This window comes from Scophthalmus maximus, chromosome 19 (genome assembly GCF_022379125.1).
Source record: "Scophthalmus maximus strain ysfricsl-2021 chromosome 19, ASM2237912v1, whole genome shotgun sequence".
NCBI lineage: Eukaryota > Metazoa > Chordata > Actinopteri > Pleuronectiformes > Scophthalmidae > Scophthalmus > Scophthalmus maximus.
The window spans coordinates 14,173,350-14,200,381 of NC_061533.1; the positions used below are offsets into that span (position 1 = coordinate 14,173,350).

Consider the following 27,032-nt stretch of genomic DNA (forward strand, 5'->3'; position numbering starts at 1 on the left):
ACCAATGCTGAGATGGAAAGCATTAGTGATTTCTACAGGGCAAACTCTTTGGTTCAATGCATTTTAGAGCACATGATATTCAAAATAAGCAAGAAAGGTAGAACATTGCCATTAATGCAATGCAGCAAGCATCGTGCATTTATTATAACATTGAGTTGCAGTGTACAAAAAGAGTTTTGCCTCATGTTCTGTGAAATAGTCAATGTCTGGAGTAGTGGTCTGAACTGAAAATGTACTATTGATTTTCCTTCAGTTCTCATGAAAAATATTTAGTAATTGTCTCCTACAGCAATTGTGGGTCAAGCAACCTGAAATTCTAGGAGAGAATTGATTTTTTTTACTTCTTACTCTAACAACAACTAATCTGTTCGGTGAATGCTGGACAAAACTGACACTGACATCAATACATTTGACAAAGAGCATTGTACTGATTCTGACTGAAATTGCTCGTGGTTGAGTTAAAATGGACAGAGTTAGTTGCACTCTGGCTATTAACATTATCTCTTTTTTATGTGAGTTGGGTACTGTGTACGGCCAAAGCTCCTATAACTCCAAGCTCTTTATCCGTCTTCATGTTGATGCGAGAGGAGATTTGGGGCCAAGTGATACCTGACCTAGTGTTGTACAGTATTTTAAAGACGCTGAAGGAAAGCAGGACCGCTATCCATCATGCAGACAGAGGGTATTGCCAGAGCAAGGCCTATTTTCAGCCATCGTCACATGCTCCATTGCTAGGTTACACGCACCATATTAATGCTCTTCATTCTAATTATAGAGTACAGCTATATGCCCTTGGTTCAGTGTGGATACTTTGTCTTTATGTATACTAAAGTTTGGTTGCCTTGAGGGTAAGTAATGATGGTGTGAAGTAATATGTAATGATGTGAAATATCAGGTATAATACAAAAAAAGAGACTTGGCGGAGTATGAAGACTGGTAGTGGAAACAATAGATGCAAATGCAAATAGATGAAAGTGAAGCAAGAAGATGCAGGAGACATTGAATGGAGCAGAGAAAGTGTAGAATAAAACAGAGATAGGCTTTTTTAGGATTGTTGCTGGTCGTGCGGTTTGATTGCGATTGCTCTCATCTGCGCTGTCGAGGTCTCGTCGGCTGCGATCAGGTGAGGTTGGTCGTCTGTGCGCTCGGGTGTCCACTGAGCTTCATCACCGCTGACAGCAGGCCTCAACATACACTCCACTGACTCACTGACAGACAGGCTCCATCAGGATATGCCCCATTTAGCAGGTGTGTGTCCTTGTATGTGCTCACTCTAAGTAAAAAAAAAAAGAAGAAGTGTTACAGCCAAGAAGACCTGATCCTGGAACAATGAATTCCATCCGTTCAGCGACACCACTGACGTGGCCCCTGACAGGGTGTTAGACCACTGAGAAAATGGAAAAATAATTTGATCTAAACTTTTAATATGTACTTTAACATTGAGCCAGTAAAAAACTATTTGTGTACGGACAGGGGAAATAAACAATTGCTAAAAAGCTGTTGTTATGAATCATCCGTAGGACAATGTCTGAGGCGCCACTGGTGTCACTTAAAAGTATTAAAAAAAAAAATTATGGGCCCACGTATAAAGGAGTGCGCTCATAACCACAGAAGTCATCCAATGAGCCAAAAGAGATTAGCGGAGTCACCTTGAATCAGCAGTGTCGTTTTGCCCAGTAAAATGGCATTATGGGAGCTGGAGCCGGCCCTGTGATTTGTGTCCTCCTGACAAGGCTTCAGTGTTCATTATAGAGGCTGTGGTGAGCAGCTCGTAGACACACGGGAACCGCACACGCTGGACAGCTCTGACCCACCACACACACACACACACACACACACACACAAATTGAATAGTTTTCATGATCCCTACAGTACAATGCAGTCTATCTAATTCAGAAATGTTACATATGATGTGAGAAATTGATGATTTTACCCTCATTTAACTGATTTAATTGCATAATCATTTTTGTATTTGTTTAATTATGGCTGTGTCTCCACCCTGCCATAATATAACATGCTAGAGTGGCGACCGTGGAGGCAATGTGATGATGAACTGCGGTTCACAGTTGAGCACTCACATGAAATGAGGTTACATCATTCACAGTGTTAGGCTGGGGGTCCCCCTCCCATCAGCAATCGCCTGCCGGGTGGGAAAGGGCTTCCCCTTCCATGCTACATGTATGCACGCGCGGTCACACATGTGCGTGGGATGTTTGAGACATGTGAGATAATCTATCTATTTGTCTGTTTAATGCAGGTTTCTTGCAAGTATGTGTGAACAATTTAACCCGCTCTACACAAATCAGGGGCCTTAGAAAATTGATATTTCGTGGATTTTGTGCGCGTGCATTCATCTATCCATGTATGCACACTTGACCATTTCTCCTTTCCTTCTTCTTTTTTGCAAGGATTAAAGATGACAGTGCCGTTCCGGTTGGATCGTCACCACCATTATAATAAACCAGCTCTTTATTGGGGGCAAATTGATTTTGAGCAGAGCCTTGTTTATTAGTTTCAGTTCCTCCGAGCCGATCATGAGTCAGCAGATTCAGCATCTTTGTTGAAAATGCCCATGTCTTCACAACTACAGCTGACTCGTGAAATATAGATCAAGGAAAAAGTAACCCTGGAAATTGAAAGCTATAGAGTCGAAGCCTTTTCCCTCCTCACATCAGTCCAAATGATTAAAAGGCCTCGGAGTGCTGTCAGTGGGATGTCACCTTTAAGTTTGGCATAGTTACCAATGTAGTAGAGGAGACATGAGTTACGGGCAATACCTGAGGAACATCTCCCTCTCCCTTACTGTCTTTCTCCTCTCTCTCTGATCTCTACCCTGTCCTTCCTCCTGCTTGTTCTCTCTTTCTCTCTCTCTTTTTTTTTATCTGCCTGTCTCTTACCCTTCCCCCATCTCTTTCAGCCTGGCCAATGATTGCCACAGCCATTGTGGGTTAACTCCTGTGGTGACTGCAGACTCAAGAGTTTCCTTCCCTGCTTCATCTTGAGACCCACTGATATCACCGTTCCTGCAATCTTCCCTGTCAGCTTACATTCTCCCCTCCTGCCCCTCTCTCCTCTTCCTTCCACTTCTGCGAATCCGCTGAAGCCCTGTGAAAACCTACCTGTGGAGCCAGAATGGAGGACACTTACAATAACAGGACTTCTCTGGTTAAGGGGGCCAAGGACATGGTCAAGGAAGCCAAGCGGCACGCAGCAAAGAAAGCCAACAAGGTGGTGGACCGCGCAACGGATGAGTACTCATCCCATCGCAACTACAGCCGATTCCAAGATGAGGAGGATGAGGATGAGGATTTCTACCGGAATCCCCCGAAACAGGACGGAGAGGGCTACCATGACAACGAGGAGGGCTCCAGTGATGCCACGGAGGGCCACGATGATGAGGATGAGATCTACGAGGGCGAGTACCAGGGGATCCCCTCAGCGGGAGACAGGAAGCAAAAGGAGGGCCAGGTGGCGCTGGGGCAGCCAATGTCGGATGCCACAAGGGACCGTAAGGAGCTGGAGCAGGAGAGGCAGGCCGACGAGGAGGAGCTGGCCCAACAGTACGAGCTCATCATCCAGGAGTGTGGCCACGGGAGGTTCCAGTGGCAGCTGTTCCTGGTGCTAGGACTGGCACTCATGTCAGATGGGGTGGAGGTGTTCGTGGTGGGCTTCGTGCTCCCCAGTGCCGAGACGGACATGTGTGTGCCCAACTCCAGCTCAGGATGGCTAGGTAAGGCAGCTTATGTTTGAGTGGTGGCGAGTTTGTATGCATACTTGCTAACAGGAAATAATGCAGTTCCTTCCATATTAGTTTGATTGCAATATTACAGTGCATTTTTGATATGTGAAAGGTATGAGTATACTGCACATGTGGCAGAAATAACCGTGGTGATGTCACACTGATAGCATTAGGGATATTTCAGCTTGGGCCTGGGGACTACAAATTTATAACAGAGAGTCTGTGTTACATATTGATGGTGTCAAATGTGTATATACCAGGCAGAAATTTCAGTTTCAATGTCTTTAGCGCAGGACCCATGCTTGGTCCTGAAAGTCACGCCGCCTTGACCTCTACTGAGCTTGACCATTCCTTTGATAAAATATGTTTCTCAGAACAACTTTGCGGAACAGACAGGCAGAATCGATGAAGGATCCCTTTCAGACAAATCCGTGGTCCGCATGCAATTCAAAGTGTCACTTAATGTGTCATTCCACAAGAAACCACCTCATCAGAAGACATTACCTTCAGTGTGGTGGACAACTAAGTAGGATGAGTAATAACACAAACAAGTGGAGCGGAGCGTCATTGTTTCTTCTTGTGTTAGTCAGGACACCCTCAAGTGTCAAGGTGCAAATGTAATGCATTCTGCACAATGATTAGTAAACCCGAAGAAGAAAGAAGAGTTCAGAGCATGTACATGTAATTTGAATCGGAGTGATTTCTTTTTGTTAGATTAGTTCTGTGTGTTTGTGCCGTATGCGTCTTCATCCTATAGTCGTGCGTCAGACGGGTGAGGTGTTTCGGTCCGCTGGTCAACCTGTGGATTAAGGCGGTAGCTAGCATTCCCCGTGTGCTCTGTGTGTTGAGCAGGAGTCCCAGACGGCCTCATGGCTGCAGGTGTATAATCCATCACCACAGAGCTATTGTGCAGGGGGCCGACTCACTGTGTCTGTGCCAGAGCGGCGAGGACATTAAATCAGGCACGCAGCCCCTTCGATACGAACTGCCACAGTGAGACATGACAATACATCAACGATAACACGAAATTGATGCGGCGGGGGCCTGTTTGAGGAGGGAGGTTGTGACAGAAAGTTTGAACTTGGATTACACTTTGGTGTTACACAATGTGTAGAATAATTAGTTCACACACCCTATGAGGTGTACGTCATCATAATCTGATTGCAATTGCAATACATGTAGTTTATTTTATCTATAGTATATTTTACTACATACATAGGTTGCTCAGCTTAGAAGTATTGATATAACTCAGACCTGAGGAAATACTTTGATAGTATACGTCTGTGTAGAGTCTCTGTTAAATCCTCACAGGATGTTGTGTACCTTCACCTTTTTCTTTCCATCTCTTTCCAAGTAGCCATGTAAACTCCTCTCTTCCTCTCAAGCCAGGCGACGTCCTGCAGGCATTCATGCTCTACGCTCTGCTTCTCCTTGTTCGTGACTCCACTCCTCACCCCCTGTCCCTCCCTCTCACCCTCTATCCTATGTGCCTCTTTTCTTGTCCCATCCTCCCCCATTCTCCACTCCTTTCTCCTTCTGATTGCCCCCGAGGCTCCTCCCTGTTGAGGTGAACATGATTGGTGTGTGGGCGTGTGTTTGTGCGCGCGTGTGTATGTATGTCTGAGTATAGCCTACATGATTACTGTGACCTTGCTGGTATCCATTTGGAGTTTTCCGGAGTAATTACACCTAATTACAGCCAACAAAATGCGGCGAGTTGATGTTTTACAGGTGCCATGGCAATATGTCATTGCCTTGAAGAGCAGAAATTAACAACAGCCAGTTAAATCTGTGAAGGATTTTGATCAGGATGGGTCACCCTTTTTCATTTAACTGAGCCGGACAAGGAGGCCGTGACAGCCTCACAATAAGACGCGCCCCCTCGTGGTCTGGTGGTGGCGATAAAGAACAGACTTAAAGGGTCACAGGGACTAGATCGCCCAACATTGCAGAGGTCTGGATTCAGCAGTGGTACCCGCAGTTTTGTTGTGTTCAAGTTACCATGTGGGAAGTAGGTGAGGGATCATATCACTGTTACGGGTGTACTAGTGACTCCTACTGGTTGGTTGAGGCTGCCCTGAAGGGTTTGAGATCTTTGAGGGGAGATTTTAGACTCTTTTGATGACACTCCTACTGGTTACAGTCAACTTTCTGTCTGTAATTTGGATATATGACTTCCCCAGACAGATTTCTTGACTATAAATGCATGTAAACGTTTGTCTAAACTGATTTTTTATGTATGAGCAGATGAGTTAGTCTTCAGACTTCAGTGTTGTGACAGCAGACCAATGGAATGAAAGGAGAAAACATTGAATAATCCAAGTCTGGTTAAAGTTGATTCTAACACAAAGTTTATTCAAGGTGTTTCCACAGATAAGATTCTGACTGTTTGTTTAATTCAGACTTTGTGCTCTCACTGCAGAGTAAGTCTTCTTACTGAGTATTACATTATTATAGTAATAACTCTTATAAGAGTAATAAATAATACTTCTAAAATAATGTTAAAGCCTACTTCAATGCTGGCAGGTTATTCAGAGGAGGCTTTTTAAAATGGAACTGTCAAAACTTCACTGTCAAAACTTCACTGAAAAGCTTTGAATTAAAAAGCCATTTGGTGTTTGGCTGTAGCTCCACCTGAGCTGGACTCCCACCGTAGTTGCATTGTGCAGCCCCATTAACCATATAACAGGCAGTGACAGAGGCGAGCTGCATGGACCGAGCGGAGTGTAATGGGATGATGCAGTATGAAAAAAACTGCAAAGGCCTGAATAGGATGGATGAGTGAAACGCTGATTAGATTACTGAATTCAATTTGGTCCCACCCGTATCCAGATCTTGTTGGAATCTTTAATGAGACAAGAGAATGACGGATTGAGAGTTTGAGGAGGAGGAGGAGGGCGAAATACTGTAAACCCCTTCAAATGAGAGTGGACGATGTGGGAAGGACATGGGAGGGTAAAACAAGCGCTGCAAGACGCAGTGTGTGTGTGTGTGTGTGTGTGTGTGTGTGTGTGTGTGTTGAACAGGGGAGAGGAGGAGGAGACTGCTTTGAAGCAGAGAGATTGCCAAGCTGGAGCGGAGTGATGGGGAGAGAGGTGTGGGTGGATGGGAACAGAGAGGTGGAAGATTGGTGGTATTCAGTGCACCGACAATGTGAGGGAGAGGCTTGGGCGGTCATCTGAGATACAACAGACGATGGCAGAGCATCCACCCTATCATTAGGCTCCTTGGTTGTTCTCTGAGAAAGTAGTCTTGTCCCTGCTGAAACGCCGCTCGTCTCCCTCAACTCTCTCAACTTGGTTCTTCTTGTTTTCGTGTCACAGCCCACCTCTCCTTCTGTAACCACCCACACTTGCCCCTTACTCTCTTGTTTCCTCTGCAATTCCTCTACTTCCCCACCGCCCTCTGATCTCTGTAGTACATTTTTGCATGTCCACCCTCCGTTTCCTTTCAAGCTCCACCTTTGCACGTCTTCTCCTTCCGTCCCCGTCCCCCCCCCGTGTGAGCAGGCTTTGTGGGGCTGGGGGGTCCAGGGGCAGTCGAGCACGGCTAAACTGCAGTAAGATCGCAGCGTCACTGCGGAGATTACGCTACTTGAGTAGTGCAGCTCCACACTGTGTGGGAGAGGAAGGAGGGGTGTGTGCGATGGTACGGAGTGTGTGTGCATTTCAGCACACATATGGACCAAACCTGCTGCCACCAGCAATATGAGCCACAAGTAAACCGTGTCTAACTGCTCGCTCTTATCGGAGGTTCATGGCATTGCTGTATTTCATGCAAATTAGCCACAGTCTTTAATGTAATGAAGTTTGGATCATTACTGACGCTGAGTGAGTCATATTAAACCCTGCACCATAAGCCCCTACAATAAGTTACTCTCTCTTATATAGATTTCATTGAAATCCTGCCCCCACTGATTTGACTTAAATATGACAAAAAGCTTCAATCTGTTTTTCTGCGGAGGTGGCAGAAGACAGAGGCATGAATCCGATCAAACTGACACGCTGTAGTACAAATGTGATTACACGCTGCTCAGTGCAAAGGAGCTGATGACAGTGGAGCAAAAAGGAAACTAAGGCAAATAAATGACACAGTGGAGACAGTGGAGAAGCGAGAGGAACGGGAGTGGAGAGGGGACGAAGTGTAAATGATATGTGCCAAAAAATTTGAAAAGCGATAGGAGAGAGGCTAGAAGCTGAGAGAAAGAGAAACGGGAAAGAAAAAGGTTGGGAAGGCAGGCACAAAAAAGAGGAAGGGGAGGCGAGGGAAACGGAGAGGAGATAAAGCAAGCAGCCATGGAGAGATCGAGGCAAACGGAGAGAAAGGAGTTGAACATTTTCAAACAGAGAGAGGCGCCACACCGTAGCGTCAGTGCGCACCAGGTGCACAGTTGTACAGTACCATCATTATGAATAAAAAACAGGCCGGGTGTTTTGGCTGATGCTGGAACAGTTTGCACTGCTGAGAGCAAAGAGCACGAAAGCATGAAATCAGAGAAGAGGTCGTGATGCAGCTCAGCGCTCCCACGGCTCTCGGGGGGGGGGGGTGGGGGGTGGGGGGGGGGGGGGGGGGGGTGGGTCCACAGGATGTGACAGGAGAGACAGCACCGCACCGGGGCCTTCCCCTTCATCCTCTTCCTCCCTCATAACCCTTTTCTCTCTTTGTCAACCCCCTCCATAGCTTTTGCTTTTTCTCCTGCCGCTCACATCTGCTTGCATTTGTGCTTGCTCTTGTATAATTTTTTCTTGTTCAAATCTGCAGTTCCTCATTATTTAGTTTAGCCTCGCCAGAGGAGGTCGAACGTATTTTGCAATATTTTTGATCCATGAATAACATTTACTTTATAGTCCTCTGTGTGTGGTTGTAGCTTTTTTGCTCTGTATCTTGTCCTGAAAGGACAACTCCCTGAAATATGTCTCGTCTTTAGAGTGTGCGTGTGATTTCTGCTGAATATTTACCACTCCTAGAGATGTGTTTTGACATCTCAAACAGGGTGTCAAGGGGCAAAACCTTTTGCTTCTGCGTGAGAGGTCTCCTGACACACTGTCATTTCTGATGGTGCTCAGCATCTATACCGGCCATCAAGTCCAAATTCAGCTGTATTTTACACTCTCACGCTGAGACGTTTGTACCAGCTGGCATCCATTCAAGGATACTTGCTCTTTACATTGGTGTAAACCATCCTTTTTTCTTTTTTTTTACCCTTTCTGTTATTTCAGAGTCAAACTTCAGTCTTAACATTAGGCTGAACTATTGATTGTATCCATCTTCCTAGTCTGCAGGCCTGTCAAAGGACCCACTTTTATAGCTCCTCTAAATCAATGGCAGGGCAGTAGCAGGTGATAGAACTGAGAGAAGGGGTTTCATGAATTGAAACGATCTGGCTGGACCTCTCGTGGTCCAGCCAGATCGTTTCCAATGTCTTCAGTATTGACAGATTGACTGTTGCCTCAGCGTCAGTCTAATAAAATGTTGAAATATTTCATGGGTGATATACAGTGTGTTATACTGTTTAACTGAAGTGGATTATAAATCATGGGTTATCATCAGTGGACTGTCTGTTACCTTTATAAAACATGGGAGTTTAAAAACAAATTGCCAATGATTCCCAAGCTGTTGTTATCAAACTCTTATGTCAAAAAAATTACAATTGAGGATTGATATTTTACAGTTTAACCACAAACTAACAGGGAAAAGGAAAACTCAAACACCTAATATATAGCACTTGAATCAAGAAAATAAAAGTCTTTCTATGTAAAATGTAAATATCAATGCACATCTTTTCTCCATCATGTATTCTGAGAAATAAAGGTCTTCATATCAGTGCGTATCGGCGAACATGAATGCATATACCTATGTCTTTGAAAGGCTCTTTTCGTCCGATCGAATCAGCCGACCGATACATCAGTCGGGCTCTTAAATATACTGCATGAGTTTACTGCAGGTTGGAGTCCAAACCCTGCAGAGTATATGACTAATCTCTCTGACGTCACACTGAAGGTGAGGTGTGACTCATAAACAAATTGGAAATGGGGGGGAAATGGAGACGAGATTCTGTTGGAACATACCCAATAATTTTTGGACATGACAGGTTAATGCCTTTTGGTGATGAGGTGTCATAATATCAAGGGGCTTCTGTGCTATTTCTGAATTTTATTTGAACTTTTACCCGTAGCTGGGCACTGCTGACATCATGCTCTAGGATACCGTGCAGCAAGTCGGACAGAACGTCAATACATTCATTACGTAATGGATTGTCCTGTGAGAAATGTAGTCATTAGTCAACAGTTTTATTGCGTAAAAAAAAGTAGCAGGAATGAGATGTTCTTTCTTTGTCCGTTTTGTGCCAGTGTCTCGAAAAAAAGCCCTGAAAAAAAACAAAAAAAGTTGATTGTTTAAATGGAAAGTGTGAAAAAAACAAATGAAAAGGCCTCTGGAGGTTTGGATGTATGACATTTAAATGGGAGGCCAGTGGGTGTTTTGCTTGTGCACATATATATGCAGTATATGTAGCCTCTCCTTAATGATGCAAATGTGAACTGTGCAGACTGAAGACTCATTTAATTTAGAATTGAATTCATGGCAGCTTCGGGGAGGATCTAGATGGCTGCCAAATGTGACAGATAGCTGGGTTTTGACCCCTGAAGCGGGAGAGTCAAACACGTATCTGCTCACAGCAGAGGGGGAATAGACCTGACTGCAGACATTACAGAGAGGAAATGCATCTCGCTGTTGAGATTATTGTAATGGGAGGTACAAAGTGTCCCCACGGCTGAGTCATACCAGTCCACGTATGACTGCGACATTCACAGTCTCTGCTTTTCGTGTGGACTTATGATTACAAATATGTTTGTCTGTCTGGATGTGGATGAATCACTTTAAGACTATCTGTTAATAAACTAGTCAGTCAAATATGTATATAAAAAAAGGACAGTTCAAAATAGTTATATATTTAAAAACAACAAAGCAGTTGGAGCTGCTCTTTGGACCAGTTACTATGTGTGCAGGGCTGCTAACCACAAAATGCCAGATATATTGTGGACTAGAGCAATAACAATAGGCTTCTCTCTCTCAAGAGCAGAATTATGATGATCAGAGAAAGAGAAATCAATGTCGTTTTGTTGGTGCATTGATCCCATTTGTATTACGAGATTAAAAGAGCACAGAGAGACATTTTGTAAAGTCCCACTGTTCACATTTGTCTCCTGAATGATCAGAGTCTGTTAGACACTGTATTTACTCAATGTTAGTATGTGTTACTGTGGCCGAGCGCTTTCCAACTGGGCTTCAGGTTCACTGTCATCGGTCTGTGAGCCAATCTTTAAGGACCCAGTCAGAGCAGCAGCAGATTTAATTTGGAAATTGCACATGCAGCAATCCGTTCTCGTCATAAATAAATTAGGAAGCATACTGTCTGACTCAGTGTAACTTAAAAATTGTGTGCCTATGCATCTAGCAGCTATTTTATCCACTCGTCCCTTTTGAAAACAGCACGATCCTCTATAAATCTAGCTTTCCATAAGGAGTAAGTCATTCAACATAACTTCCAATTCACTTCTGAACGTTCAGCAGTAATGGAGGCACAAGCTTAATGTCGCTCCGTATTCTTAATATGACACTTTGCCATTTGCCAGCAGAGACACCATCCCAACACTGAGAGTCAATGTTGGATGGCTTTGACTACTAAGGCTGAAATATTTTCAAAATATTATAATATTGACAACATGACAACTTCAACACCGAAAGAATTTTTGCCTGACTGTGCAACCCAGCCCTACTGATATTTTAACAGTTAAACATTTGCTATATCGTGGTCACAAGTATTAAATTTAGAACCAAACTTGCGATGTAAATACACACCACACACCTGCTGGCAGGCTTTTACATACTCATGCTCGGTCTGTGAGACTCTACTGACGTAATTCTCACTGTCCCAAGTTTGAAAAACTTCACACAGCACAGATTGCTTCGTAGGCACTTCCAGGCACTGGCTATAACCACCGCGAGTACTCGTCATTGGTGAGCCAATTATCCTTAAACTTGCATATCCATCAACTATCTAGCAGGCTGTCTAGAGAAGCATTAGTCTAATGCATAAACTTAACCAGAAGCACTTTTCAGTGCACGATAGTTTCCATGATTCAGTGCAAACTAATTCCTCTTCTTCTTCTGTCAGGCAGAGTAGAGATATTGTCACGGTGACCTTTGGCGGTGACGCAACAAAAAGACAGTTTGAATTTAAGACAGTTTAATACTTTTTAAGGCCCCCAGCGACCCTTATTACGTCCTGTTATTTCAGGTTTGAATTACTAACAGAGAATATGTGACAAAGTGGCTGAGAACTGTACTCTGCTAACCTCTTGTCTCTTGCATGTTTCTGTTACACATTACTATACAGCATGTCTGTTTGTTTCACTTTGCCATTTGAAAAAATAGCTTCACTTACTATTCCGGGTTGTGTTTGTTACAGTTCACATGGGAGATTAAAGCGAACACACAAACATAAATTAGTTTCAGTTACCTTTGTTATGTTGCAGATTAGAACGTTGCTTAATCGTTTGTTCCTTTGTTCCAATCCACCGTGCAGGATTATTGTTTGGGAGGGGGCCGCTCAGCATTTCCTAATTTTATGGTATTGGTGATTTCATCATGGCTGACATCACTGGGCCAAGTGGAAGGTTTTCCTTCCTCTATAGGAACATTTATTTTCTTTAATTTAGGCATTCAACAGTAATGTGTTGGGATTTACTTACTTGTTATGGAGACTAATAGAAATATTAATGACTTCCATTTGTCATCCAAGAGTGTTGGGTGATTTCAGTGTATTGGCACTGTACAGGTCCACCTGCTTGGTTTTGGTTCAGGCTGAAGTGGTGTAGGTGTGAATTGGCCACCCTATATAACATGTTGGGTTTTTGTTGTTTCTGGAGAAGAGATGAAGCTGTGCTGCCACAAGCATTTGACTTTTCTTGGCTTTTTTCTCTCCCCTGTGTTGTTTCCTTTGTTTTCCGCAACAAATAAAATATTCACCACCAGGCAAAAATCAGCGGAGACTGCGTGGCTATCCTCTTCTTTGAACTCTGAGTCAGACTTTCTCAAAAATTGCAAACAACATTGTTCCAAAAGAGGACATCAAGTTTGTGAATATAATCCATCAAACTAATTATGAAAAGAGACACTATCAGGTAACTTTTGGATTTTTGCTACAAACAAAAACTGATGAGAGAACTGGCAGAAAAAGCATCTTTATCTTTATCCAACTGTTGGGGCAGTCCTCAGTACCAAAGCATACAAACTCTTTCCAACACATGCAGGAATATATGTATGCACTGTATATTAAGACAAATAAAAATCAAATCCCTCTCTCCTCCTTCTCTTTCCAGGCAGTGTTGTTTACTTGGGGATGATGGTGGGGGCGCTCTTCTGGGGAGGGATGTCTGACAAAGTGGGCCGCAGACAGTGTCTCCTCATTTGCATGTCCACAAATGGCTTCTTCGCCTTCCTGTCATCTTTTGTCCAGGGATACGGCCTCTTCCTCCTTTGCCGTCTTGCCGCAGGCTTTGGGTAAGTCTGATATAATGGTGCACCTCGAAGTCTTAATCGGAACCCAGGATGGTCACACTGTGTGAACATATGTCCAAAAGTGTGAACTAAAGGGCAAAAATCAATGAGTAGAGAATTAATCTCCGTGAGGCAAAATCTATTTGAGAAGTGTTTCTGTCGGCATGCCTCTGTCTCTCCTAATTATTTTCCCTTTGTTGACTTCCACTGAATTATTTTTGTAGTCGCTAAAACGAACTGAAGGCAATTTCCTTTAATGATTTCTTAAAGCTTTCTCTCTCTTTCTTCTTCAGAAACTTTGTAGATGCAGACGCGTTATCGTCACATACACCTGTCAGTCAAGTTTTCCTTCCAGCTAAACACATTTTTCTACTGCTCTTGCTATGCAATGCAGTGGAAACTAATGATGTTATAAAGATCTATTTACATTGTGGCAAAGGTTAAAATCTCTTAAATTAACCAGAGTTTGCGAAAATTAAAATCTCATCAGATGGTGTTTTCATCCCCTTGCAGCAGAGAAACGTGGTGCCGACTGTGATTTATTCTGTCCTCTTATTTGGCAGTGTAACTGTTTCTTTAAGAACTAATTCAGTAATTGCATCTGCATCGTTCTCCCCAGAGACCTTCACACTAATGGAAAAGGCTTTCAAAACTGCCAATGTGAACTATGCCACTGAATCATGAGGAACTGGCACTGATAATTTCTTTTTGTATTATGTTTGAGGGGAAAAGTATGCTTACTTTATTCCATAAGCATTTAATGTATTCCGTTTTTTACTGATAAACAATAATAATTGAAGGAAGAGGGATTGAATAATGTCTATTAGACAATGTATTGTACTTGTTGAAGAACAATACAAACTGAGGGATCAAGGCTGAGCATGTGAAAACAATCATGAATGTAACTACTGTATGTGAAAAATATAAAACATGTGGTTGGCTGTTTTCTGTTTTGTTTTTGGCTCCAGCTGCCTTGCGTCCACTCACTTTTTCCCATTCTCTGTGGTCCTTTCAGGATAGGAGGCGCGGTGCCCATCGTTTTCTCCTTCTTTGCGGAGGTGTTGTCCAGGGAGAAAAGAGGAGAACACCTCAGCTGGTTGTGTATGTTCTGGATGATTGGAGAGATCTATGCATCTGCCATGGCCTGGGCCATCATACCACACTACGGTGAGTTTGCTGGTCTTGAAAAAAACCCAAAAATTGTAACATACTCCCACCTGGAATTGGTGCTAAACTCGTGGAAGAGAAATGCCAGTAATGTGTTTTCTTAAAAAGTCTCATGAAAGTGTAACAGTGCCGATGGGATGTTTGATAATGCGACTTCATGCTAAGCCCCCGACTGCAGGTTGCCAATCTCCGAGGCTTCCCCGTGTCAGTGGGTTGTGCCAGTCCTCCTTTTCCATGAGAATCAATCACTTACTGTAATAGCTTTGAGTGGCTGTAGGCCGCGAGCGGCAGAGGTGAAGAGATTAACGTATGCATGGATACCGCCGAGCAGACACATGCCGAAAGGGTGAGGGTGGAGAGAAGGCTGTGATTTATGACAATACTGGACTCATCATGAAACGAAACAAACTGATGGGAATGGGCTTTTCTTCCTCTGCTCTTCTCCTGTACTCCTGCTTTTCCTCAACCTGCTCTCCCTTCCCATTACTGCCTCCCCTCTCCTCGTGTTTTGCACTCTCCCCGTCTCTCTGCCTATACCTCTGTCCTTCCTTTTATTACCTCTCCTCTCTCTCCATTCTCTGTCTCCACAGAGTGTTCTTCTTGATCAAGCATAATTAGGTTTTTCTCCTTGCTCTAATGGGACAAAGCTACAGCTAGAGATGATTTATGGCCAGACTGCGCTTTAGCCAACCTGTGACGTCAGTCAGCGAGAGACAGTGAATGTGTGTGTGTGTGTGTGTGTGTGTGTGTGTGTGTGTGTGTGTTTGTCTGGTGTGTGTGTGTGTGTGTGTGTGTGTGTGTGTGTGTCTGCATGTGTGTTTGTCGCTGTAAAAGGCATGGGTGATATTTTACTGGGCTGCAGCCACATGCAGGTCTTCTTCAAGGGGAATTGAAGGCAACAACATCCGACACTGCATGAGGTCAGACGAGTTAAAAAACGCACAAACGCACGCGCGCACATACACACACAGAGGGCACATGAGAACACCCACGCGGTTACACAAATCCTGGAGTTCATCTGCTCACGTGGACGTAAAGAAGCACACTGGTGAACGACTCGCAAAAAAACAAAAAGCAATAATCAGAATGAGTCTTCACGAAGAACCTCTGCTGTCAGATCTGCTGATGTCGTACTGAAGGGATGGCTGTGCCCTTACTTTGCTCTTATTCCCTTCCGACACTCACTACCACTCTGCCTCTCTCTCTCTCTGAGAGGGAACTACGTGTCTCGCATACATTCTCCTGCGCTCACCAGGGGTTTTTATGTTTTTCCCAAAGTGCTGCAGTGCCTTCAAGCAACGCCACGACGGTACCTCTGTGCCTTTGATTGAAGACTTGCTGGTGTTAGCGACGGGTTACGATACAAAGCGCCTCGGCACGGGTGTTTAATACACCATTAGGGATCTCGTTTATCTTCCCCACTCACTGACTCCTAATGTCTCCCAGAAGCCGCCCTGCCAGACTCACAGCTGGAGTCCTGAAGGAGGTCTGCTCGGCACAGATCCTCTTCACACTGACGGCATTGTTTGAGGGGTTTGCTTGCTGCCAGGCAAGCCCACCACGAGAGCAACATCATCAGACACTGCTCAGATCTATAGATTAAAGATGAGGCAATCCACGGCGGAGTCCACATCATCATGGTTATTATTTCTAACTTCTCTACTTGCATTATATGTAAAAAGGCATTGTAGAATGTCAGTTTGTCTTTCTTCACAGTAAACCACCAGTTTTATTTAATACAGTGGGTCTTAAAATCTATCTATCTCTCTCTCGATCTCTCTACAGTATCTAGGCCTGGGTGTAGTATTGCAGTGCTGACTCAGTCATCCATAGACTTAGTCAATTATGTACATAATCCCTGTAATGAGATTTCCAATGGCATGGGCGAAACACTAACCCTGAGGGGCACAAAGCCACACTACATATCTGTAGAAAAGGCAATCACTGCTGAACAACTCCTTCTCTTTTTCTCTCTCTCTGTCTCTTGTTTCTTTCTTTCTCTCTCTCTCTCTTTCTCTGTCTCACTGAGTCACTCCAGACACACACACACACACACACACACACACACACACACACACACACACACACACACACACACACTCACACACAGAGAGAGAGAGAGAAAAAAGGAAAGGAAATAAATCCTCAGACTCAGAGAAAGCAGGAATACACGCAGGCGAGACATCATCTATGAAAGTCATTACTCCTGGAGCCCAACAAAGCACAAAGCAAAGGAACAAAAGATGAGAGGGAGACCGTCATCATAGACGTCTGATGGATATTGTCTCACATACAGTATAAGTTTGTTACTCAGCACAAAAGCTGAACTTAAAACTGGCCAAAGGAAACATTAAGTATGGTTTGGTTTATCTTGCACATTGTATTGTGTTCTATAGGCTACATCAAATAATGTTCCCTTAGCAAATATAAAGTATATACAATGCACATGTATCTTATCTTTTAGATCATTTTCTTTTGCTGTTTTGGCTTTACTTTTATCTTTTTCACACAGATTCCTGTCAATCTCCTGAGACATGTTCAACTCTCGGGTCTCTTCGGGATGCATTTCAACACCACTCATGAGAGACGCCCACACTGCTTTGTAAATAATTGTTTTTAGCAGTTGATATGTATTGCCATCAAAGCCGGATTTTAATATGGTGCGAGATGAATTCCAGGCAGTGTTTTTTTCCTGGCATAACCATTAGTGTTAGCCCTCTCCCCACCCTCGGACTCCTCTCCCACGCCTGTTGATGAATAATGGCGTTATTCCCTCTGGAACAGTATCTCCATGAGGCACGATCTGCTGAGAGACGTGGGAGGTCACGACTGTCACGGCAACCCTTTTCTGTGAAAAAATTAGCCACTGGGAGCTCAAATATAAAGCAACATATGCAATATATTGTAGTGTACATTTGTGATTTCATCCTGACTCATCCTGGCATCAGTTTCGCATTAGTTACATCACAGGCATTCCTTTCTGTAACTTTTACATCATAAACTTATCCTTAAAAAAAAACAAAAAATGTAATAATCCAATGTTTGGAGAAACAAAACATATATACATATATAATCATATCTGCATACTTGAATTACAGCATTACTTTGAATTTAATGTCATTTCCACTGCCACCGAAACAAAACTCAATTTCTAAGCCTCTTGTTATTTCTGTCTCTGGGATGTTTTCTTGCAAATAGTCTCTTCTCTTTTCTCCACTGAATGGTTTATAAAAGGGAAAGGGGAAATTCTGATGTTTCGTATGCATGTTTATGTATTTACTTGTGTGCTTGTGTGGATGATAATATGGCATTATGGAATCATGTTTGTGATGTCAGTGTCATCTGCATATGGTAATTCATGCTATTAATTTCTTTGCTTTTTTTTCTCCATCAATGCAAGGTTTTCTGTTTGTGTGTGGGTATGTGAGCGTGTCCCCGTCTGTGAGAGTGTATGGCTGTGTGCCTGTGCGTATGCCTGTGCTTATGTGTGTGTATGTGTGTGTGTGTGAGTGTGTGTGTGTGTGTGTGTGTGTGTGTGTGTGTGCACGTTACAATGATTAATGAGTCTAGGAGAGTGCCTGTGGGCTGAGATCAGGTGCAACAAGATTTAACTTAGCAGAAAGCACTCCATTCCTTTCCTACACATTCAATTAACCTGTCCCTTTGCACTCCTCTCAGCTTCCCCTGGAGAGCCATTCATCTCTGAGTTTACACATCACTCTGCTACGGCCATAGATTTAGTATAAAAGGTTGTGACCGTGGAGCGCTCTCGTTTAAATGCCATCTTTTATTTGCCGTTTGTTTGTGTTCCTCCCAGGATGAGATTCACACATAACATTCCGAATCAGCCTCTCAGATCAAGTGCCCTCTGATATCATTTAGTCCCTGCTTCCCCAGCGCATCGTTTCAAAGCTTTTTTTTATTTTTTCACTATACACCTGTGAGATTGGCTAGATAGCCACCCCCCCCCCCCCCCCCCAAAAAAAAAAATCCACAATGAATAACACAAACACTTCTAGGAAGAGTGTAAAAACGAAAGAAGAAGTACTACCACATAATGTTAAATGCCAATTAGCCTAATTTGTGATTTGAACAGAAACTCTGATTTGTGATATTTTGGATCATCATGAGACAACTATACTAGAGCAACAATACTTTTGTAACTGTGTCCCTTTTTCATTTTAGCTGCACTTAATTCATATTTTTTGACATGATCAATATAAATATTTTATTATTTTAGCCTCTTCATTGTTTTGGTTCGTTTTACACAGTGGCTCGCAGCAAAGAAACGCTGTGGGACTCTCTGGTGCTGGCGTGCGCGTCTGTAGCTGTTAATCCAGCTAAAAAAACAACAACAATAACTTGTATGTGGGAGGCGTCACTCGTGGTGATAAACCCACAGAGAAATCCTCATTATTACCAATCTGCAGCTCTCTGGAGCTTTGTAGCATCTTGTAACTCATTGTCTTGGTTTAATGGTTAGTAGCCATAAGATGTTGTTTCACTCTCCCAAGCATCAAAGTTAAAAACTAGCGGGAGAACAGGAATTTAGCAGCTGAAGAGGCAGGTGGCAATTTCCCTCGGTAGTTGGTGAAGACAAAAAAAAAAGTACAAACATAGAGTGAGTGAATATTGGATTCAACATTCATTGGGTAGCCATGAATATGACTAGAGAAATGAATGATTCTCTGTTTATGCTGGGAGTGTGAATTAGCACCTGTCTGCTACAAGTTCATCCCAATAATGTTACTCAGTGATAATATGTTAGAGATGTTTTTACAATGCCAATAATGCCGCCCCAAGTTGCATTACTTTGTCCATTCTTTATGTTGGTGTAGTGCGGTAGGGTGAAATGCTCTATTTTGTTGGACAATTGCGATGGCCTTGTTCCATGTAAGATCCCATTTCCGGTATATTGATCTTATTTGAATATTATTAACTACGCCAGGTTTATTTCATTTACCTCGCAGCTCATGCAAGAAAAGGTCAATTAGTTTAACTACTTGTAATGTTTTCTTCAAGTTCTCAAAGGCATCTAGCATCCTGTCATGTCATCCCTCTTCTTCTGACCTGATTGTCACCGTCACCGTTTTTGTGCCACCGTTTACAGGTTGGAGCTTCAGTATGGGTTCAGCGTACCAGTTTCACAGTTGGCGGGTGTTCGTGGTGGTCTGCGCCCTCCCCTGTGTGTGTGCTGTGGTGGCTCTTACCTTCATGCCTGAAAGCCCCAGATTCTACCTTGAGGTAAACAGATTTCAGCTCACAGTTTTCACACTGAAACTTATCCGATTTCTCCTGAGTCCGCTGCTCAGTTGTATCTCCGAGGAATGCCGTATCGTGCTGCTGTGTCACTGTCGGCAGCTGTGCTTGTTCATCTATTTTCCATTCAGCATCTCTAGAAGATAACGTCAGACAAAATAAGATCAGATCAAAACTATGTGAGTCATCCAAAACAGGGATTATAAATATCGACAGAACGGAAGCTGAGAGTTTTATGATGGAAGGTTTTCTGCTGCAGGGTAATTACCATTTTAAGTAAAGTGAGTCACTGTTGTCGTGACTCTCAACATTTTGACCAAATCTGGGAGAAATGAAAGACCTGCATCCACAGTACCGTCACAGTGCACATGAATGTGGTTGCGAGACGGGCGCTGCTCCCGTGAATTTATCTTGTCTCTTTCCGTCTCGCTTTCCCTCCTGTCAGGTGGGGAAGCACGATGAAGCCTGGATGATCCTCAAACAGATCCACGACACCAACATGAGAGCGCGTGGGCAACCGGAGAAAGTCTTCACCGTGAGTGTTCTTGTTCCCTGCTGCGCGCTGTCTCGGCCCGTTTTCCTGATGCTTTAGGAAGCAAAGAGGATTATGTCCTGCCACCACTGGCACAGGTTTTTAACACTTTCACCGTGCAGGATCATATCTGAATTCTGAAGGTTCTGAAAGCTGTTTTGTGTCATTCAGGCTTACGAGCTGCGTGAGCTGCACTTTGGGAAAGCCTCTTAGTCAACACGTTTCTTGAATTGATCATTTGCCGCAGTACAGACTGTTTGTATTCACTTTTTTGTTTCTGATTAGATTTTCATTACAGTTATAATGTAATCTTACGCGTTCACCCTTGTAGGAGACTAATGCAGAAATAAGTGAAAAATCCCAATGCTGCATCTTCCCAGTTACGTCAAGAAATGAACACTCCCATGATTCATTTTGCAGGTAAACAGGATCAAGATTCCCAAACAGATGGATGAACTGGTCGAAATGGAATCAGAGTCTGGCAACCCAGTTTCCAAGGTTTTCTTTAGGATAAAGGCTGAAACACGTGGGGTGAATATTTTCTATTTTACTTTCTCATCATGAAACTGTCTGCTGTCCCAAATCCCAGTTTGTGATCACATGAAGTGCAATGAGTCTCGTTCCCTCTTCAGATCTATCATAATCTTATGAAGTGCTTCGACTACCCTATGCGGGAAAACATGATGCGCCTCGCCGTGGTGTGGCTCACTCTGTCATTTGGGTGAGCTCCTTTCTGATCTCATTTGTGTCACAGAAAAACCAGACAAGTCTAATTTCTTCGGTCAGATAATAGCACCAGGCAGTTTGGCTGGTGACCATATTGCAATTCTGTCATCCTGTTCCCTCTGCTGTGCAGAAGGTGCATGGTCTTGAAAATCAGTCACAGCCTGTGGATCAATACTGGTCCATTGAGGTCAGAGTGGGAGCAGAGATACGGCCAGAGATTTAAAAAAAAGAAAAAGAACAGCCTGAAAACACTCTTTAAAATCACACAGACACCACAGGTGTCCATTGGTGTTCTATACGGTTGAGTGTATTCATCCATATTTTTGTCAACAACATTCTTTGGCTCATGATAATCGCTTGGTGTGTGATATCCCGATATCACTGTATGGTTGCAGGTATTATGGCCTGTCAGTCTGGTTCCCTGACGTGATCAAACACCTTCAGGCAGATGACTATGCCTCCAAAGTGAAGATTCATAGCAATGAACGCATCGAAGACTTCACCTTCAACTTCACCCTGGAGAACCAGATACACAGAAATGGCCTCTTTATTAATGATCGGTAGGCAAACTCGTACGGGCGGTTCTTTTGTTACTCACAATTCAACGTAGACAAATGTGTACATTACATATAGTTAAAATGACATTAGTTAAAATGTCATGGATGTTACTGTACTGAAGTTGAATTGATACTAAACTATATCTTTTATGCTGTGATAGAATACTGAAGGCAGAATGTAACTGTGCTTTTTCAGATTCATCAACATGAAGCTAAGGTCCGTCACCTTCATTGACTCCACCTTTCGTAACTGCTACTTCGATGACGTGACATCGGTGGGCTCCTCTTTCCGTAACTGTACATTCATTGATGCATTCTTCTTCAACACGGGTGAGACACTACAATTAAAGAGTCTCTCACTTGGACTTAAATACAATATATCTGATTCTCAGATTCCTCAGATGACAGAAAAGTGTCTGACAGACAAGAAAGTATACTGACTGGTGATCAACTCTTTTCTTTTTTCATTGCAGACATCGATGAATCCAAGCTGACAGAAGGCACAGAGGTGGTCAACAGCACGTTCACCCACAACAAGAAGGGGTGTCAGATGACATTCGATGACGACTACAGCGCCTACTGGGTTTACTTCATCAACTTCCTCGGGACCCTGGCTGTTCTGCCCGGCAACATTGTGTCCGCCCTTCTCATGGACAAAATTGGCCGTCTGTCCATGTTAGGTAAGGTGGGGCGGTAAGGGCGGTGTTCTTGTTCGCGTGTGCACTTGAGTAATTGGTTTTCACATTGGAGGTTGGATGCTGAAATCAATCATGCGATAGATGTGGCTTCCATCATTGAGTATGGAAGGGGGCTTTTTCTGTTAGCGCCCATAATTTGGTTGAACATTAAGTCAAATGAATGTCCCGTGCACCCACTCTCTTTGTGTTTGTATGTCCATCAGGTGGTTCTATGGTCCTATCGGGCATCAGCTGTTTCTTCTTGTGGTTTGGCACCAGTGAGTCGATGATGATTTTCATGTTGTGCCTTTACAATGGCCTCAGCATCTCCGCCTGGAACTCCCTGGATGTGGTCACTACTGAGTCATTCCCTACTGCCAGGAGGTGAGGGGAGCAATATGAATATGTGTATGCTTAAATAAAGGTTTAGACCTGTCTCTGCAGGTATTCATGGGCCGGATTTCTTCTCTCCACAGGGGAACAGGCTTTGGGTTCTGCAACGCTCTGTGTAAGCTGGCCGCAGTCCTGGGGAACCTGATTTTTGGTTCTCTTGTCGGGATCACCAAGGCCATCCCCATCCTCATGGCCTCGTCTGTGCTCGTCGGTGGGGGCCTGGTTGCACTCAGGTTGCCTGACACTAGGTCAAATGTTCTCATGTAACACCAGCACGCGTGGCGTTCATCAACTGGCATAACACCGTGATGAAATCTGGGTGAATCTGAGAGAGAGCCGGGGGATTGTTGGGTAAGAAGATCAAATTGCTTGGTTCATGCATATCCTAACATCTGTAATCACATTTTGCAAATGTACCTTAAGTAAAGCCAGATAGCATCCCACCCATAGTCCCATAGTGTTATCTTACAAGTCAGTAATAAGCTCAGTCATTTAGTGAATGTATTTGTCTGGAAGTTGGTCAGAGTTTCGTACGGTGACTGGTTGCACCTTCCAGCTGCAGCCATAATCTTGTGTGGAGTCACTGCATGGTTAAAGTGCGAGGCTTTTAATATTGATACAGTCTTATTAAGACGGGCCAGATGGGGAGAAAAGTGAAAAACAAGCTGTAATGAGCACAGCGAACCTGCTGTCTGACAACACCAGGAATAGATGATCAGACAGAGCAGACACTCAACACACCAGTGTGACAGCTGGCTTGCCCACAGGACCCACATACACAGCTCTTGTGGAGAAAGTCACCATATATTAATGCATAATAAGCCAGACATATACGTGCCGCTTTATGTGCAGATATACCTATATTTACATCATAATGTACTCACAACAAACTCTGAAACATTTCCAAAGTTAATCACAGTAGGACACCAAGCCCTTTGAATTTCCTACCCAGCCAAGAATCAAAAAGGCCATAGTGAAACATGGTATTTTCTTCTACCAATAATTGTAGGTTGTGTTGATTGCTCAGATTCAACACGACATACAAAGTTAATATTATTTTCTGCTTTGTCACTGTGGATGTTTGAATGGTGATTTTATGCAAATGTTGTCGGTCCAGACCCCCTTCCACACAAGTATTATTGTACAGAGGCTCTCTGATGAGCTGTCCCTCTGAGTTTCATTAGCTTTATGTTGGATCTTGCTTGTGGCAGTGACGTTCATAATGACATGTCATGCTGCTTCCTTTTAAAAATACTGAATGGCCTTTTCTTTTTCTTTTTTTAAATGTGCCTCTCCTTAACTGGAGCAGTCTGCCCATAGTCATGTGCTGTCCTGAGGTTTCAAGGAACAGACAGAAACTGAAAAAGAAGTGAATAGATAAAAAATTATTATATATGTGTGGAATTTATTAGTTATTATTAGTTATGAATTTATTCATCCTTGGTCTAAACCTCATCTCTTTTATTAGGCATCCTTATTGTCCATACAACTTTCATATCTGTGGGATAAGCCTCCTCCTCTCATGAAAAAAAGTGTTGTTGTGTAAGAGTTGTTACAAAGGTGACAAAGAATCCTTTCATGATCAAATGGTGTAAGTTACCATGCACGACTACACAGTAATAATGTAAATAACAATCAGGGCCAATTTGTGCCACCCGTGATGAAAATGTCTCCTACGGAAACATCGGCTTTTGTTTTTTTTACTTTGTATCTTAAAACATCTTGGCAAAAATCTGCAAAAATTAGGTTTGAATAATTGTTGCGTTTGAAGTGAAATAAATACAAAACTAGATGGTCAATTTGAGCTCGATCATATTTGGTGATTTTGCGAAAAATCAAAACCAACTTTTGCCATAATCAAACACTTGAAAACATAACCTACCTTGACCTAATGTATTCTGTCTTTCAACATTTGAACCTCAATCCATAATAGAGATAACAATGAAGTGGTGAACTGTTAAAATACCCCTAAACTTTAGCAGGTCACCTACATGCAGTCTTGTTTATTTTGTGTTTGTGGATTGTATATTCTGTGGCTAACAACCTTGAGTTTTCCTGTGTTTCTTTGCATTTGTGGTATTGGTTACTGCAGCATATTAGTAGTTTGACCTTGCACTGCAGATTGCTCTCTGAAGGCTATTCCAGAAAATAAAAATAAAAAACAACAAAAAAAACCCCAAAAAACCTGAAGGCTTCCAAAGTGTTCATTCATTTCCATAGACCAAACTTTTTCCCTCATATTTTGTAATCATTTGGAAAAACATAATGAGGTGTGCTGCTATTGTGCAATAGTTATTTTTTGACCATTTTGATCTTAATAGTTTTGAAACAAATGTATGGCAAACAAATTCAAAATAAATTAATATATATATGAAGAGCAATGACTTTTGCCCAGTCTCACTGCTGTCAGTCGAAAGAATAACAGAGGAACTGATGTGTATGGTTCTGATTCTGGTTAAAACCTTTATTAGTGGCTGATCTACCTGTTGTGTTATACTTGGGGAGAATTCATGTTGTTATGTTTGAGGTATTTGGGGTATTGCTTTAACTATGTACTGTATTCATGTGTGTATATGCGCGTGTGTATAAGAAAAAGAAAAGAGAGTACAGTGTGTGTGCGTGGACCTGTGTATGGATGCATGAGTATAAAAATTATGTACATATCAAAGCTGATATTGGTGAAGTTATGGGTTGAATATGTATAAACTCCTTGATCTACTCATGTGTCTCCTGCTCAGTCCAAGCGATAAGTTCATATACTGTATCTCTGTTGTACATCTCTGTGTCCTTGGCTTTACGTCCTTTTTCACCTGCTACTTTGTGTGCGTGTATGTCTGTGTGTGTGTGTGTGTGTGTGTGTGTGTGTGTGTGTGTGTGTGTGTGTGTGTGTGTGTGTGTGTGTGTGTGTGTGTGTGTGCACCAACTTGCATGTATGTAAGAAAACTTCTGTTCTTTTGTGTTCTGACTGTAAACTCTTCTGGCAGAAAGTAATGGCAATATTAAGATTTTTGTTTGAGGAAAAATGTGAATGTATCACTCTTGTAAGTTCTGTTGATCCATTTTATGGAGGTAAATAATTGTATGTGGAGAGTAAAGTTGTGTATATTATTGTAAAGGACCTGCTAGTCACAGGATGATTGAGTTGTATGTTCAGAGGTCCATAAGTGTGAAAACATGTGGAGAAACATTTGCCAAATTGTGTATAATGTTTAAAACTGGAAAGGCAGAGATTGCAGACCGTGCTGCATATATAAAATAATAGATATGCAATAAAAGTTATGTTCTCTAGCAAATTATGCTGTGCTTTTATTTTACAACCCTTATGTTCTCTCTATGTATTACACAATTGCCTATAGATATTTGCACCAAGATGGAGTCCTCTTTTGTATTATTTTCTAACAAACGTACAGTATTGCAGAGAAATTATGCAAAAATAGACGTGAAGTACAAAAAGGATAAAAGTTCAAAATAAACTTACAGTAGACGTTTATTTGGTGTGCCCAGGTAATCTATTTCAGCAAAACAGTATAATATGGAACAAAGGTGAAATTAATCCTATGTTTATGAAGCTTATGTTCTGTTTTTGTTGAAACCGTTGTCGAGAGGTCTTGATTTAGACAAATTTTTGCGTCTATAGTGTTTGTACTGGTGTTGAATTGTATCGTACAAACACCAAGAACAGTTTTCAATATTTTGTCGACCCTCACTGATATAAGAAGGGTGTAAAAAATTATAAGGAACACCTCTGTGTATACTTGGCAACCACGACTAAGTTCATGCAGAGAAACCCTACAGTCTGAGAGAAACACGGCTCTACTCCCTATGAACGTCAAACATCTCACAGTAAGGGCGCCATCTAGTGGATAAAATAAAGTATTGGAATTAGTGCGGCAATTTACAGTTAAAACAGACAGATGTTAAAAACGAGCTCAATTTAGCTTGTTGTCAAGAATATTTTGAAATCATATTATTCATTTATTACATTTATCTAAATCAAATCAGTTGATGGTGTACTTTAAAGAGGCTTTTCCATGTTTTTGAAACGAACCGCCTTCATGTAACACAGGAATCTTCAGACACCCGACGCGATTATCAGTAGGGAAAGGAATCCAAGAAGCTCCTGGCACAACAATGAAAATGGAAGTAATGTATAAAAATAGAAAAAAAAGGGCATGAATAAGATGAAAACCCGATAAATAAAAGAGGGAAGTTTGAGTAATCCAAGCGTATGGCAACATTACAGTACAGTAGAAGGGCGGTCGTCTTTACCGTTGTTTTCTTTTTCCCCCCAGTGGCAGTGAATGCAGCGTGCGCCACCTTCTGGCCACCAGGTGGAGCCAGGTGCTTTGATCTCCACCTCAGAGCAGCGGGGGCGAGGGGAGCGAGCAGGCGCAGCTCTGCTCACAAGTCAAGCCCGACAA

At 42.7% G+C, this 27,032-nt stretch overlaps 1 protein-coding gene and 1 long non-coding RNA gene across 2 annotated transcripts in view; one reads left to right on the forward strand and one right to left on the reverse strand.

The window, feature by feature from the left end:
- sv2ca (synaptic vesicle glycoprotein 2Ca) overlaps positions 1–25,907 on the forward strand; it is a 28,138-nt gene extending 2,231 nt beyond the window's left edge. The window contains exons 2-13 of the mRNA XM_035639241.2: positions 2,918–3,730; positions 13,123–13,303; positions 14,316–14,467; positions 19,578–19,711; positions 20,172–20,261; positions 20,679–20,789; positions 20,891–20,979; positions 21,380–21,544; positions 21,738–21,871; positions 22,015–22,221; positions 22,443–22,602; positions 22,695–25,907. Of these exons, the coding sequence (XP_035495134.1) occupies positions 3,133–3,730; positions 13,123–13,303; positions 14,316–14,467; positions 19,578–19,711; positions 20,172–20,261; positions 20,679–20,789; positions 20,891–20,979; positions 21,380–21,544; positions 21,738–21,871; positions 22,015–22,221; positions 22,443–22,602; positions 22,695–22,878 (2,205 nt within the window). The 5' untranslated portion in view covers positions 2,918–3,132 and the 3' untranslated portion in view covers positions 22,879–25,907. The remainder of the gene's footprint in view (positions 1–2,917; positions 3,731–13,122; positions 13,304–14,315; positions 14,468–19,577; positions 19,712–20,171; positions 20,262–20,678; positions 20,790–20,890; positions 20,980–21,379; positions 21,545–21,737; positions 21,872–22,014; positions 22,222–22,442; positions 22,603–22,694) is intronic.
- LOC118313651 lies at positions 106–27,011 on the reverse strand. Its single transcript, XR_004794495.2, has 4 exons — positions 26,881–27,011; positions 19,678–19,862; positions 1,650–1,805; positions 106–1,273 (listed from the first exon to the last, which is right to left on the reverse strand). It is a non-coding gene; the product is annotated as an uncharacterized LOC118313651 (long non-coding RNA).
- Positions 27,012–27,032: the final 21 nt, after the last annotated feature.